Source organism: Pungitius pungitius, chromosome 18 (genome assembly GCF_949316345.1).
Source record: "Pungitius pungitius chromosome 18, fPunPun2.1, whole genome shotgun sequence".
Taxonomy (NCBI): Eukaryota; Metazoa; Chordata; class Actinopteri; order Perciformes; family Gasterosteidae; genus Pungitius; species Pungitius pungitius.
The window spans coordinates 11,654,183-11,669,791 of record NC_084917.1 but is presented as its reverse complement, the minus strand read 5'-3'; the positions used below and the strand labels follow the sequence as shown (position 1 = coordinate 11,669,791).

General features: G+C 40.5%; 1 protein-coding gene and 1 long non-coding RNA gene across 2 annotated transcripts in view; both read left to right on the top strand.

The window, feature by feature from the left end:
• Positions 1-15,609, top strand: part of npr2 (natriuretic peptide receptor 2) — a 41,576-nt gene that overhangs the window by 5,173 nt on the left and 20,794 nt on the right. The window contains exons 2-7 of the mRNA XM_037485316.2: positions 3,582-3,763; positions 5,248-5,361; positions 5,675-5,810; positions 6,524-6,618; positions 9,153-9,288; positions 10,507-10,591. Of these exons, the coding sequence (XP_037341213.2) occupies positions 3,582-3,763; positions 5,248-5,361; positions 5,675-5,810; positions 6,524-6,618; positions 9,153-9,288; positions 10,507-10,591 (748 nt within the window). The remainder of the gene's footprint in view (positions 1-3,581; positions 3,764-5,247; positions 5,362-5,674; positions 5,811-6,523; positions 6,619-9,152; positions 9,289-10,506; positions 10,592-15,609) is intronic.
• LOC134107218 (uncharacterized) lies at positions 11,871-13,430 on the top strand. The gene is made up of 3 exons (XR_009942709.1): positions 11,871-12,298; positions 12,427-12,488; positions 12,875-13,430. It is a non-coding gene; the product is annotated as an uncharacterized LOC134107218 (long non-coding RNA).

Genomic DNA, 15,609 nt, shown 5'->3' with positions numbered 1-15,609 from the left:
TTAAACAAAAAAAAACTCAGACGTCAGACAAAAAAGTATTGAATCAGAATTGATCAGTATCAGTATCATTGCCTCTTTGGTTGAGGTTAAAATGAGGATTTCAAATTCTTCTAAAAAGCATGGCTCATGTGCAAGAAGGATTTTTCCCTGCAGTGCGGAGAGAGCAGGAGGAGGGTTGATTACCGCTCTGGCCTCTGTGAAAGGGAACAACTTGTACCAAACAATTCAATGTGCTTTTTTGTGAAGTATTACCTCGGCAGGTCCAGATATGGTGCCACTGCTTCAACACAGGAGGACATTTTCCCCCTCGGTTGTGCAGCACATTTATTTTGGGAGCGGGCCAGGAGACATCAGGACTCCTTGGCATGGTGAACCCTGTTGGAAGGGATGAGAGTTGGGTTCTAAACAGGAGCCGGCTTTGGTCTAACACATGAGGAAATGTCTGCTAACTGGGAGTGCTGCCTGGTAGCTGGCAGCAGCTGCTCCAACACACTGCAAATGGAAATAATGCTACATTTCCCTGTTCATGACTCAGCGGCAGGAGGGTGTAGGTGGCAGGCTGAGGGTGGTGGGTAGAGACACCGCCCGAGGCTGGTACAGAGGTCTCCAGTTTGATTCCTACAACAGCTAACGAGGACGTTTGGTTGCAGTGCCTACGTGCATTTCAGTGTGTGCCTGCTCGCTGAGTTTAAAGCTGTCTTTCTCTTAATGTTTGAGTTGGCGTCTGTTCTGAAACTCCATGCCTTTGTCAACACAAAGTACAAAAAATATCAAGTAAAATTGACAAAATGAAAAGGCACTTGTTGTAATTCGCTTTGCATCAAAGCGTCAGCTAAATGACATGTAATATAATGTAATGTAATGTAATGTAGGCATGGTGATTGTGCGGCTGCTTGTGTTTAGAGAACATGTGGTGGCTTCTTTTTATGAATCAAACATATTTATATATACTGTATTATAGACCCATTTTTAGTATTTTTAAGAATGGTTTTCCAATTGTTCCAACTGGCAGTAGAACCAAAACACATCATAAGAAGCAACAAGTCACCACTACATGACAATATCAATGTTTGTGATTTCACACCACTATGGTAGGCTATGGTGGGCTATGGTGGGTTATGGTGTGTTATGGTGGGCTATGGTTGGCTATGGTAGGCTATGGTGGGTTATGGTGTGTTATGGTGGGCTATGGTTGGCTATGGTAGGCTATGGTGGGCTATGGTGGGCTATGGTGGGTTATGGTGTGTTATGGTGCGCTATGGTTGGCTATGGTGGGCTATGGTGGGCTATTGTAGGCTATGGTAGGATATGGTTGGCTATGGTGGGCTATGGTAGGATATGGTTGGCTATGGTGGGCTATGGTGGGCTATGGTGGGCTATGTTAGGATATATGGTTGGCTATGGTGGGCTATGTTAGGATATATGGTTGGCTATGGTGGGCTATGTTTGGCTATGGTGGGCTATTGTGGGCTATGTTTGGATATGGTAGGCTATGGTGGGCTATAGTGGGCTGTGGTGGGCTATGGTGGGCTATTGTAGGCTATGGTAGGATATGGTTGGGTATGGTGGGCTATGGTAGGATGTGGTAGGCTATGGTGGGCTATAGTGGGCTCTGGTGGGCTATGGTGGGCTATTGTAGGCTATGGTAGGATATGGTTGGGTATGGTGGGCTATGGTAGGATATGGTTGGCTATGGTGGGCTATGGTAGGCTATGTTGAGCTATGTTAGGATATATGGTTGGCTATGGTGGGCTATGTTTGGCTATGGTGGGCTATTGTGGGCTATGTTTGGATATGGTAGGCTATGGTGGGCTATAGTGGGCTGTGGTGGGCTATGGTGGGCTATGTTTGGATATGGTGGCTATGGTGTGCTAAAGTGGGCTATAGTGGGCTGTGGTGGGCTATGGTGGGCTATGTTTGGATATGGTGGCTATGGTAGGATATGGTAGGATATGGTTTGCTATGGTGGTCTATGTTTGGCTATGGTAGGATATGGTAGGATATGGTTTGCTATGGTGGTCTATGTTTGGCTATGGTAGGATATGGTGGGCTATGTTTGGATATGGTAGGATATGGTTTGCTATGGTGGTCTATGTTTGGCTATGGTAGGATATGGTGGGCTCTGGTGGGCTCTGGTGGTCTATAGAGGGCTATGATGGGCTATAGAGGGCTGTGGTGGGCTATGGTCGGCTATTGTTTAGGCTCAAAATATTTTGTTGGGTTTGGGAAAGATCTTCAAATGAGATATTAGGACATCTGTTGCCTTTGGGTTGAAATAATCATGAATTAGTTATGATCAGGGAACAAACATGGTCATATTTAGAGCAACAGTGTCTGATAGGAACAGCTTGAGTCCATTTACTTCCTCTGTATATTTATACTGTGAGAAATGCTCCGTACCCACATTCACCTTTGAAGGATTTCTGGCTCGATTTTGGCTTTTTTGCTTCTTCTAATATACATTTTACTTTATTTTTGCATATCTGCAGCTTTTGTCAGATTTATTCTATTTATATACAACATTGCAATAGTTTAAATATGTATAGAGATACGAGCAAAGCGAGGAGACTTCCTCCAAATGTAAAACTTGTTTTTGTGGAATCGACAGATAGACAGAATCAAAGGTTACTCGAGGCAAATATTTGGCCTAAAATGTCTGGCTGAATAATGAATTTCTCCATCCAAGAGTATTATCCACTACCAATGGTATGCTGTTGACTTCAGGATGTGTTACTAGAAAAAATGTAGGAAAATACAGCACTCAACTCTTGATAGAATAGCAGCAGTTGAACTGAAACACAAAGAGGCAAGACCAGCCACAGTAAATAAGGTGATAGGACTACCTCACAGCACCCTGCACCAAACACACAACTACCTCCCAGCTCACTGGATGCTATGAAACTAAGCACAGGTCACAGCCGAGGTTCAAAACATCAACACACGCAGAGCTAACTGAAAGGAAATTTGGGGATTTAGGGGCAAGACATCAAAACAAAGAGTGTGTTTAGTAGCAGAGAGGTTAGTGAAACTCCGCCCACCTGCTGCAGGCTCCTCCAGTGGAGCGTTCAACCCCGGACTGGTGGATTTCCAAGCCACCTCCTGCTCCTCATTGGTTTGGCCTGTTGTTGCAGATGCTGATCGGTCTCTACATCTGGCATTTATTCGTTTATGCTTACTGCTGGTTTTAAGTGAAAACAATCAAATAAGACTCACTGTGGAATTGAAAAATCCAAACGTGTTGACAAACGAACTGAGACGTAGACAACAATCTGAACATTGTGTAGAGCGCTGTGGTGTAGATGTTGTATTTAACTACGGATTGAGTGGGGAAAGTTACACTTGTCAAACAGCACTTACTACTCTACACAATCTCCATCTTATCGAGCATTGAGACCTTCAAGTTTTGTTTACCTACCTGTTTTCAATACAAATGCACTGCGTTGACATCTCGATTAAATCTATTGCAATGCACAATGTTTTGGAAAAAAATCGCAATAGAAATTCAATGGCAATAAAAGCAATATTTAAGAAAAATGACGTGAGGTAAACCACTTTTTTGTTTGTTGTTGTTCTGTCTGCAGTTGTATACATCTGCGGGCCCCTGGATTCTTTCTGGAACATCATGAAACTGTTTCAGAGGGAGATCCAGGACCCAGAAAACTACGCCATTTTCTATCTGGACGTGTTTGCGGAGAGCTTGACGCATCGCAAACCGTGGCAGAACTCCGACGCCGACTGGGCCGATCCCATCAAGGTGTTTAAGGTACAGAACACCCGAACACATGCACGCACATAGGAACACGTATGATGCATCTGGGGATAACATTTAGGCTGTGTTCACTCTGTAGATTCATTGAATGTGGGCTGTCGTAGTTTCACCCACTTTGTAATTGGAGGCATGAAATAATAAAAGGCCAAAACCACCACTTTGGCATGATAATTGATGTCTATAACAACCATATTTTATTCTCTCTTCGTTTTCCCTCCTGACCCTATAATATGAATCAGATCCCCACTGACGGAATAACACAGAAGGAAGTACTAAAAGCTGACAATTGGTTTAAATACTTTCAGGTTCCATTGTTTTGGAGTAAATATCACGTCTTCCAAAAGGCTTTTATGGTAATGACACGTTTAAGTGCACTCTAACTGATGATCTTAGGTGGCTTCATCATTGATGACTTGTGCAAATTGTGTCTCCCAGAGGAAAAAAGACCCCCCCCAATCCTTTCAACCAGAATAAGGCCTGAAATTCTCTCTAGATAGTAATGAATGGGGGATGTATGTTTTCACAGGAAGCCTTTCACCCTACAAATTACTGCACTGAGACGTAACAGAGTGGGCCCACTTGTGTTTATCTCCCTAAATGTCACACTGGCTTCTCTTAATTGGATTTGGTTAAGTGTTGAGAGTTGACGCAGAGCGGCCTTATGAATTTAAATATTGCTTCACATTCATTAATTCCATTTGTGTTACAATGGACTTTTGCTAAAAATGCTTTAAAAATTCACAATATTAAAAAAGCAATCAGGACATTTTAAATTCCATTTGCAGGACTTAAAGATGACTTTTTGTTGTTCCTAGCTCCTCACACATCTCCAAATATTCATGAAAAACCCCAACTAATGGCATTCTACGTTTTAGTAGTGCGCATAACCCTAACCCTAACCCTATGCTGCACATTCATTGCACATATTTTAGGTATTAAAAGTTGACATTCATTCAAACTGTTGAAATATAGCACCCAGATGGAACAATACCAAAGTTTCCCATTAGTTCCCGTTTTCATGTTGTTGAAATAAAGAAATCTAAAAGCTGCTTTAACAAGCCTCCACGCATTAAAGATATTGCTTTGTTTGTGCAAAAATTACTCTTCACAAAGATTGCATTTATATCAAGAAGAAAACAGTTTTTTTGGCATATAACTAACTTCTCGAGGCGTTAATTTGTCTGTGAACCATAAGGTGATCATTATGGCCAGATGTTTTTGTGAGTGTTAATCTCTTTGTGATGGTTGGCCATGAGTGCTGCAACATGAAAAACAACGCAGCTCCTCCTGTTAAGAGCAAAGCCAAAGGTTTTCCCTAAAAATGTCTAAACCTTGTTGTTGTGGTAGCAGCAAGTATATAATAAACCAATAACAAATTCATTCATTCAAGGCATTTGAGGAAAGTGTTTGAACAGAAGTTTGGCTGAAAATTATTATTTTATGTCATCACCCAAACTTTTGATCTGTGTCTCCTCCAGTCTGTTTTCGTCATAACGTACCGACCTCCTGACAATCCAGAGTACACGAACTTCCAGAGGAAACTCCACGCCAGAGCCCAGAAGGATTTCGGTGTGCATTTGGAACCATCATTGGTCAGTTATCAAAAAACGGTTGTTTTCTCAGCAACTTTAAGACACCTTTAATTCTTTATAAGCTAAAACGAGAGAGAAGAGATTGTTGTTGCTAAGAGATGTTAGCTATTAATACCTTTGTTTTTATCATTGCTTTCATCTCAGCTGTTGGGAAACAGCTGGGAAACAAACAATCACCTTCCCAAATCAAGGTTTTTCATAGAAGGAGGCTCTTGAATATTAGCTAAATCTTTCAAATTTCATAATCATAAACGTGTGTTAAAAACATTCGATCGTCTCCCTGTCGTTCAAAATGAGGCCTCTCTCCTTGCAGATGGACTACATCGCCGGCAGCTTCTATGATGGTTTCGTGCTGTACGCGATGGCCTTGGAGGAGACGCTGGCGGAGGGCGGAGCTCAGAACGACGGCATCAACATCACGATGAGGATGCAGAACCGTCGATTCTGGGGTGAGCTAAAGTGGCTTAACTTGTAACGACTGCTCCGTACATGAAAGCAGGTTTCAGAGGATCAATGTACAGGTATGTATTTACTTTGCGTTTGTGTACCAAATGTTGTTCAAAAATAACACCAACACAATAATTACACTTTTATCACAAAGCACTCCTGTTAGTAGTCCATTTAATGCCGGAGGTGGGTGCTCTCACATTTCCTTATTCATGCTGTTGGCTGCCAGATGACACGTTATTTTGGCAGACGCGGAACAAAGGGGTGTCATTGATGGTTGTTTTGCTCAGCAGGATTGATGAAAAATAGGGCCAATGTTGAAAAAAATAACTGAAAGTTGTTTGGTTCTTTTGACAATGCTTTTTTGTCCAAAACTTGCGCAGACATTCTTTTCTACTTTCTTCTCACATAACAAGTCTTTTCCAATCGTTTTCTACAGTGTTCAGTAGGTGGGAGACAAGATGATGCACAAGGGTGATTAAGTATGGCTGCAGAGTCATCTTAAACTAAATGTTAAAATCAGTTTAGCAGAAGCATTACGCTGATCCGGATTGTCAAGGAATGTAAGTTAATGCCATAATTACATGAAGACGTAGAAAAAGCCCTCAGTTTGCACAGTGAATCAAGCAAATTTGAATTGGAGCGACAGTAAATAGGCCACACGCTATATGATGCTGCCCCAGACTCTTAATGTGGGAATGCTTTGTGTTTTTAGGAGTGACAGGATTTGTTACCACAGACGAAAAAAATGCCAGGGACATAGACATCAACCTGTGGGCAATGACCAACCAGGAGACAGGAGAGTACGGGGTGAGTCACTGTTACATCATGTATGTTGTGTTCAATGCGTTGGAGATCTTCAGCAGAGTTTGATATCGGGGTGGTAGATGAATTCATGTTAATGGACATTTCTTTTACTGCTCTAATATGTTGTTTATAAATTGTTATTTTCTATTGGGGTATGGGATATTGCTGACAGAAGAGGTTTGACAGGATTCAATGTCGGGAGGGAACTGATTTAAAAGTAGGCCTGTGAGTTAAAGCTGGCAAAATTAACACTAATATCATCAAAAGTTGAGACATTTGGCAGGACGATAAGGGGATTTCAATAGAGATTTATAAAGAACCTAAATGTGTTTCCATCAAACCCGTGTTTGGACTGGCACAGTCTGTGTGTTATTTAAAGCAGATTTGGCATTGAGTCCTTTTTGTCGGCATGGACTGAGCTGATAAGGACTCGGTCAACCTTTCTTTTTTAGGTTAGTTACTACAATGATGTCACAACGTTTTAAATACTATTGATGAGTTTGCAGAGTCTCATTGTCAACATATAAGGCCGGCGTCTTTACGGAACATTGGCTTCTTGTATCCTACAAAGAAATTATTGTCCTCATTTATTCCACTGGTATTAACTATATAACTTATCTAAGAATGTAGAGCTGTTAAGACAAATAACGATAATGCCCGACCACATTGAGAGCTAATTCACTTCATGTGTGTCTTATTTCTAAATTAAAATTCTAGCTGTTTTCAAGAGACTTAGTTCAAAACCTCAGTCTTTAAAGAAATAAAAGCCAATATACATAACTATTCGGGATGTATTCTGTTCTGACTTCTCTAATGATAAGATGCATAAAACCTCAAATTTCCCTCAGAGTCCAATGAAAATATTTGTGTACTGTATGTCTTGCTCTGCAAACAGGGTCGTGAACTGCCCCAGTGTGTGTCTGTTTTTCTTCCGCTGAGGGGAGAAGAAGTGGGTTAGCTGCGGACTTAAGTTAGAATTTCATAGCGGTCCTCAGAGGCTGTCAGCGTGACTGCGTGGTCTAATTTATCCTCGGCTTTTAATTGGACCGTTTTAATGACCGATTGACCCAAGCAGCCAGCCAACCGGCTGGAAACCCCCACACTGAATATAGTAAAATACAATGTCACTATTGAAATGACCATTTAGTTTTGATGAATTTACTCGCTGTGTTTACTTTTTGTATCTTCTTTATCTAATTTAATTTTCATACTGCATGCCAACAGTTATCGAAAAATACAAGATATCTTACATTGCTCGTTAATTGACATGGCTATTGGTATAATCAAACAACTGAAAAAGAAATAAGTCTAAGAACATGACTCTTACCTTACATGTGTTTACCAGAAGATGAGATAACACATATTTGGTTCTGATCCACAGCGCATAAACAGATGTTCTAAACATGTGTTCACATAGTTACACAATCTTACTTTAAACTAAAAGTCTTCTGCCCCGTTCAACACTGACACAAGTGACATCACTTTTGTTTATTGGACATCCCACAGGGTTCTCCAAGACCTGTAAACAACAAGTCGATACGATTGAGGGAATTCCCCTTCACTGTTGCAGCATATGATGTCATTTTAGATAACGGTGTGCACATTCCTGTTTCAACATAACGATGCCCCCCGTGTTCATAGTGAATATTCAAATATTCAGAGTAGCCTGCATACTTGTATGAATTGGAGGTTTTAGGAGTGAATGCAAGCATGGAGTGAATTTCTGGAGGAGTGCAGTGCAGTAAACACAGGTGGCTTAACTGAATTAGTGTTACTATTTCAGATGGTGCTGGAATAGTGCTGCATTGTTTGGATGATCCTACGTTGGGTCAACTGCCTTTAAGGTTTTAGCGGAGACGACACAACTCGCCGGGAGCCTTGGTGGAGACCAGAAAAACTCCTCCGGCTAGTTAGAAACACGGGAGTCGTGTTTCACAGCAGGACAACAGATGCTTCTCCTGAGGCTGTAGGCCTACCATCAATTACAAGCTCACATATACTATGTTAGGCGCTATTCTGGATGTTGGTCACGCAAGCGGAAAGAGGAGCAGGAATTGTGGGGGACTAAAGAGAAGGGGACAGAAAAGGGTGAAACAAAACCAAAAGATGGCTTGAGTGCTGAAAAAATGAAGCCGGTTCATCTTTGATTGAGAGTGCGTCACGCAGCGACAAGGGCAGGCGTCCTTTTGCAGCTTTATGGCACCAGCTTCCTTTGAAAATGACTTGTGGCCTGTTACTTGTTACTCAGCATAAGACTTTACTGCAGCCATGCTCTGTGAGGCTCAAGGCACAGCACTTTTACACCATTTTAACAAAAAGTGCTGTAGTAAATACTAGAATAGAAAAACAGAAAATGATTTGACTTTTTCCGGCCATCAACAGAAACCCTCTGTGGAGAAGTGCTAATGTAACATGTCCTTCTATCAGCTGTTAGATAGGTGACATCAGCAGTTCATTCAGAAATGTCCACAGGACTATGAATGAGTGAGCTAACGTTGCAACACGCTCCACTTATTATTATTTCCTGTGTGTTGCAGCTGGTTGCGTACTACAATGGAACCACCAAAGACATCATTTGGTCACAGACAGAGAAGATCCAGTGGCCCAGTGGGGGCCCACCGCTGGATAACCCCCCTTGTGTGTTTTCCACAGACGAGCCTTCCTGCGTTGATGGTATGTCAAAAGTTAAATCTGCCTACGGATGATTATACATGTGTTTGAGGTGAAATATTCTCTAGGAACAAGCTACAGAGGAATGACTAATGGAAACACTCATTTCAGGAAATTGCATGAAAAGAGTTGTGACAAGTTAAGTAAGATTGAATCTCTCATCACATGCACATTAAGGTGCACAAATGCTTTGTTTATATTTTTGCTGTCATCTCTACAGGGCTTATGATATTTGTGTTGATGCTGTCATGATAAATGTGTTTTCCTTCATTTAATCTCAACTCAATGAAGTGAAAGAGCAAATGTAAAAGTGTAATATTTGTTGCAGTTAAAGATAATTGCTGAAAGGGATCTTTTTTGCTTGAACAGCGTGATAGTTTCAAAGAGAAATGTCACAGACGATAAGCTGAGGAGGAAAACCACTTGAATTACAAATGTATTTTGATGTGAGGGGGGATTGTGAGTGGAAGAGCCATAAATCAGACTCAAATAATTTATAGTTGGGAGCCTGGGTGTCACCTTCTCAAGTGTTGCTTTCAGCATCAATGAACATGAGTGTTGGGGAATTTAAAGAAAACAAATTAAGGATTAACAAAAATACGGCCCCACAAAGCACAAAGGCATCAGTGTTGTATCCGCAGAGTGAACACATGGAGAAGGCCAGGATGCTGGAGTCGCTGTGCTTCACTGAAAGTTTCCTGGCTCAGCTCAGGTCCCCGTAAAACATTACGTTTTCTAACAAAAAAAAACAGCACTGTTAATTATGTTGTGAGGGAAACATTTGATTCTGGATCATGTTGGTTTTCCGGGTACAACAAATGTGGTCGCAATCACGCTCCGTAGAAGTCTGCACGTTTTTTGATGTACGAGGTGATTGTAATTGCTTGTTACAGATGTTCACTGTTTATATACATCCAGTGAAATAAACATCCTCTAATGTTTATTAGTGTTGGAAATTAATGTTCTCTAATGATGAATATAACATCAGCAGCTGTTGTAATTAGTCTCCATTAGGGTTTTAAACACATATCAGTTAGGCCCAAGCTGTTAAATTGTTTTTGGTTGTTGTGGCTGACCGATTCCTAAATCAATGCAGCTGTGGTTCAGGAAGTCACAGCTGTGTCTTCTAAACCACAGTTGTCATTTTTTTCTCTTTATAAAGATATGAATGTAGACATCTGTTCAACATGTGAGAGGAAACCTTCTACACCTGTTTTCCAGATAATCTGCCAGTTTTGGGTATTGTAGCTGTGGGATCCGGCTTAGCGCTCATTATCTTTGGAATCTCCAGTTTCCTCATTTACAGGTGAGTTTAATTGCAAGGAGATGATGTGCTTCCTGTCTTTGCTGCTTTTTAGCTCAGTGGACATGCAGAGATGATCTCCTTTTTTTCTGAGATAGAGAGAATATGATGAGAGAATTGAAACAGAGCTTATGGGGCCTTGCTGCTGTAGGTGCCAGTGTGGTGTTTACACTTGTTGCTACAGCAACGGCTCAGCAGGTGACGGCATAAATGCAGCGATGAAGTGTGTTTAAGTTTCCAAAGTGAGCTCATATACCGTACTGGGCTAGAATGATGCTCACTGGTATTCTCACTAAATTATCATCAGTGTGTTTATTAATATGCTTTCTCTGTGCTAGATTAAAACCACACCACCTATTTGGATTTTCACACACAGCCGATGATGATGTGTGAATGCGAAAAGTAATATTGAAAAAATCGGCCTCTGTGGTAACGACGATTTGAAAACGTGCTTCCAATGCAGAACAAACTGTTTTGTTTGGTCCGAATATTCACTGACAAGAACAACCTGGATTTCTGGATTTCAACCAAATGAGTAGCTTTTTCCTTCAAAAACAATGCAAAAACACTTTCAAATGGATCCCTCTCAATCATCACTCATAACCACAGGAACCTGAATTTTCCCTGTCATTTTGTATTTCTTCTGGACATTTCTGGGCTTCAACCCGTATTAAAACGTAGCGGCCGGGTGCCAGATAAGCACGCAGCCAAGAGGAAGCCACCAAAAGGGAGCAGACATGCACGGCCAGAAAAATGCTAATATAATGAATTGAAACAGCAAAGGTTTGTTTAAAAACGTCGGGGATTCTGGGACTGATAAGCGACTTCATTCTCGTTGAGCCGGATACGAGGGGTCAACTTTGAATGTTGTCTTTATATAACTGCAAACACTTTTTTAACATACCTAATCAAATACCAAGATATTGTGTTGAAATAGTAGGATTTTTTCTTACTGTTTTCTAACTGTTATATATAAAGTTGTTTTGCCTGGTAGTCATTAGTTGAATAAATAATCACCCGTCAAGACCTGGACTGAATTGAATAGCCTGAACATTATGGGTTGCAGAATGGGGGGCGTCACAAGCCGTATTTAACTGGATACAGGATGGAGAAATTAAATGGAATTCACTAATTTAAAATAGATGTTTGAATAATTGTCGGTGTTGTCGCCCCCGAGCAGCTGTGTATGTTTGGTTAAAATAATTGCCTGCCTCTTTTTTAATGATAGTAAACTTTTACTGCACTGCATTCAGCTGTAAAACTAAAATTCAACTAAAGGCCTGTGTCTCTAGTGCACAACCTATGTGCTGTTAATGAAATTCATAATGAGAAATAGATTGATCAACATTTAAATACACAAAAGGGAAACCATGCATGCCGTTGGCAGTTAGGTGATTGGGAGGATTGCTAAATTCAAGGAAATTTCAACGATGAAAGTCAACTATTCTTTCCATTTTTTCCTGTTTTCATCACTTCTTCAAAGGTGTCTCTACATAGGTGTTTAATTATATACATGATTAATTAACTATTATACAGGAAGAGCTCACTTTTATTTCCCTTCTCAGCTCTGACTAACAAATCACACCGGTAATCTGATCTGATTCTAATACTGACTATTAACACAAACAAGTGTTAATCACCAGCCGATCAGAATGGATTTTGATCCGAGGAATGATGGAAGCAAGACTGAGGAGCAGCTAGCCGCCTGAGGTAAATCCACTAAACCGGAATCTGTGTTGATCATTTTATGTGGATAAAAGAACTACCACATAATTAGAGGTTAAGTGTGCCCTTAATTCTGAGAACATTGACATTTCCTTCTATATTTGTTTTTTCAGCTGTTCAGCAAACTCAGCATGGTTTCCTAACGAGCTAGCTAGTTTCCCTGGACTCTTGGCGAGTATGTTTTGTAAAATATGCTCTTCTTTTTGAGTTTTGTTAAAAATAATATTTGATCCGAGTATAGCATTTGATGACTTATAGCAACACATGTCTGTTTCTGTTACGGGAACCCAAAGGGGAATCTCTATGACGCATTCCTGGTCCTGACCCACATATCTGCTCAAGCCCCAACTAAATATTTAGATTGAGATGATTCAATCAATGACAGTTTCATGTTTGCAAAGCTATTTCTGACAGACCCAAACACTTTCATTGAATTTTGAGTTGACCTCAAGCCCCACAAGGCCATGAAACTGTACATGTAAATGTAATGTAAACCACGCGTTCAAGTGGAACGGATGGAATCACCGTAGAAGGCTAACGAACCCCTTCCTGTTTCTACAGACACAAGTGGAGCTTTGGAGAGGCCGTCAGCAGAGCTGTTTACACCCTCTCTCACCTCCCAGCTGCTCTGAGGCCTCCGTGTTCACTACTTGACCTTTAAAAACACCACTAAGCTATTTCTAAAACTTTGACACTGTTAACAGTTATTCTCAGATCAATCAGCCAGTAACCAAGAGTTTCTTAACTTTGGGGTCGCTTGACATGCATAGGGGGATACAATTTATAAGGATGATATATTGATGTGGATTTTTTATATTTTTCATATGAACATTTTAAAAGAAGATGTATTATTGATTCAATCCATTTTGTATTTGCTGCTGCCTTTTTGTAATTTCTTTCTAAAAGATAAAGATTTTATACTCATAATTCATGTTGTTTTAGTGTAATGGGAACGCTAAGTCTAGTTCACAGAGCGTAAAATGTTAAATACACAACATAATTGAGTCGACCCAAAACTGTGAACTTATTGATGTATTTTGTATCAGGACAATGGCTGGCTACTTGGATATGTTTTGTGACATGTTGCTCCTCTGACCTGATAGTGTACAGTGTAAAATGTGCGCCACAATAAGATATGGTGAATAAACAACTTAATAAAAATCAACTTCTGTATGAAATTTGTGTTCCTGCATCCTTGCATTATTCAAAAGTCACAAACGTATGCAATGCAACACAATTTATAGTCATTTAGCCTGAAATGCAGCCTCGTAAGTTCAATTTTCTTTTTATTTATTCGGAAAAAAATCTGCTTTTGAAATGCCCAGAAGTCTTATTTCCGGCATGAGCATTTTGAAACCTGATTTTTTTTAAGGCGGTTAACTGCACTGGAACATTCTTGTTGTTTTTTGAGAAACCTGAAAAACACAGACATGTGGACTGCAAACATTTAACTCCATCAAAAAGAAATAATGCTCACTGATTTCTACTTAAAACATTGCACCACTCGGGGGATTCAACGCGCTGGACGCTCAGCGGCGCTCCGTTGGTCCCGAGTGAGGCGTGAGGCTGGTGTGCAGCAGCGGTGAGAAGGGGTGTTGACCAGAGCAGCAGTGCCTCTGTTGTTTTAATGGAGGGGTTGGTCCAGCAGAGGTATTCACATATGGGACTTATGAAACAATAGGCCCAGTGTGGAGCCCCACACTTTGCCCCTCTGGCTGCCAGAGGTCTAAACGAGACTCCTTAAACTGAAAAATGCTTCTCTTTTTTTGGTGGTGGTGGATGGGGCTGGAGGGCACTGGTGGTTAAATGGTGTTTCCTGTCCTTAAAATGGTTGCACATAGGCATGACCTGGAGTGTTTGTGGATTAAAGTCACATGACTGACAAATGTTTTCCCTGGTGAAAACAAGTTTGAACCCTTTTGGGGCCAACTGGTATGGTTTTGGGGAAAAGCTCAAATGCGGTGATGTGCAAGCGCTTCAATAATTCCCTGCAGCCATCTGGAAGTGTTTTACACCTTTTAGATTGGGCTGGAATGTATGGCCTCTGCTCGTTTTTCATAGTATTTTAAACAAAAAGATTCTGTAGTAATAGTTTAGTCTGGTCTGGTCTGTGGTACTCTGTGTTTTCCAGACAGACTGATGATAAACAAAAATCCCACTCAAAAAATGACTATGTTCATCAAATCTGGTCAGGCTGTGCAGACCGTTAACACATCACACCCCAACACTAAATAGCACATGACCAACATGACCTAATATCTAATCTAATCTAACATTGACCTGAACTATTATCCTGTAATAATACTCTGAGTAAGTGCACTCAGGGAGCACACAGCTCAGACAAAGCGCTTTTCAACTGTTATACAATAATGTGTTCATCTTCCTTATCGTTTGAATCTCCTCCAAAATGTAATGGCTTCTTTCTTTGCCTCGTCCTACACTTGTCCAACAGTATTTTTTCCGTATTCCTGCTGACAGAGAAACCCACAAACAAAACTGTAACACTATTCTAATAAAACCTAATATAACAAACCGTAGGCAATAAAGTGTCTCTAACCGAACTCCCTACGTTCTAACAGTAATGTAATCTCCTAAAATGAGCAAACTTAACGTGCTGTACGGATGAAATACGTCTTAGTCAAACCGGAGGTCAGCATTGTACTGTGTCCCTCTACAATAAGACAATGAGACGCTTCCAATGGATTCAGCCGGACTGCAATTTTTGTTGCCTTTTTAAAAACTAGAAAAAGCTTTGTTATGAATCAAAAATGTATCTTCACTGACTAAGTTTGACACTTTATTAAAAATGCTTTGGCTCAGATTTTATGACAGGATTTTAATCCGCAAAGTTGTTGAAACAAATGTACCAAATGTTGTTCTTGTACATCTTAAGTAGGCGCATTTATATTCAAAACACCAAATCACATGCAATCAAGACAGCCACTTCATAGAGAACATACAGCAGTATAAATCCATGTAGGATTTGTTTCATTCCATTTCTTATGACTTGCTACAGCTGCAAAGCATTTTGAAATGTAATGTAAGCTTTATGTCACTGTGATTTACTGTATTATGCTTCTGAGAATTGCCCAAGTCTTAGGATGATTAAAAGGTGATTTTTGTATAAGCCACACAATTCTTTCATTGTTGTTTGAGTAATCGTTGAGGCAACGGCAACTACAAACTCTGTGTTGATGAGAATTCGTCATTGTCTCGTCGCACTTTGTGAAAGTTCTTGAGCCCAACACTTGGTTTTGTTCTCTGTTTGTCACCTGCAATGTGAAATTTGATATTTA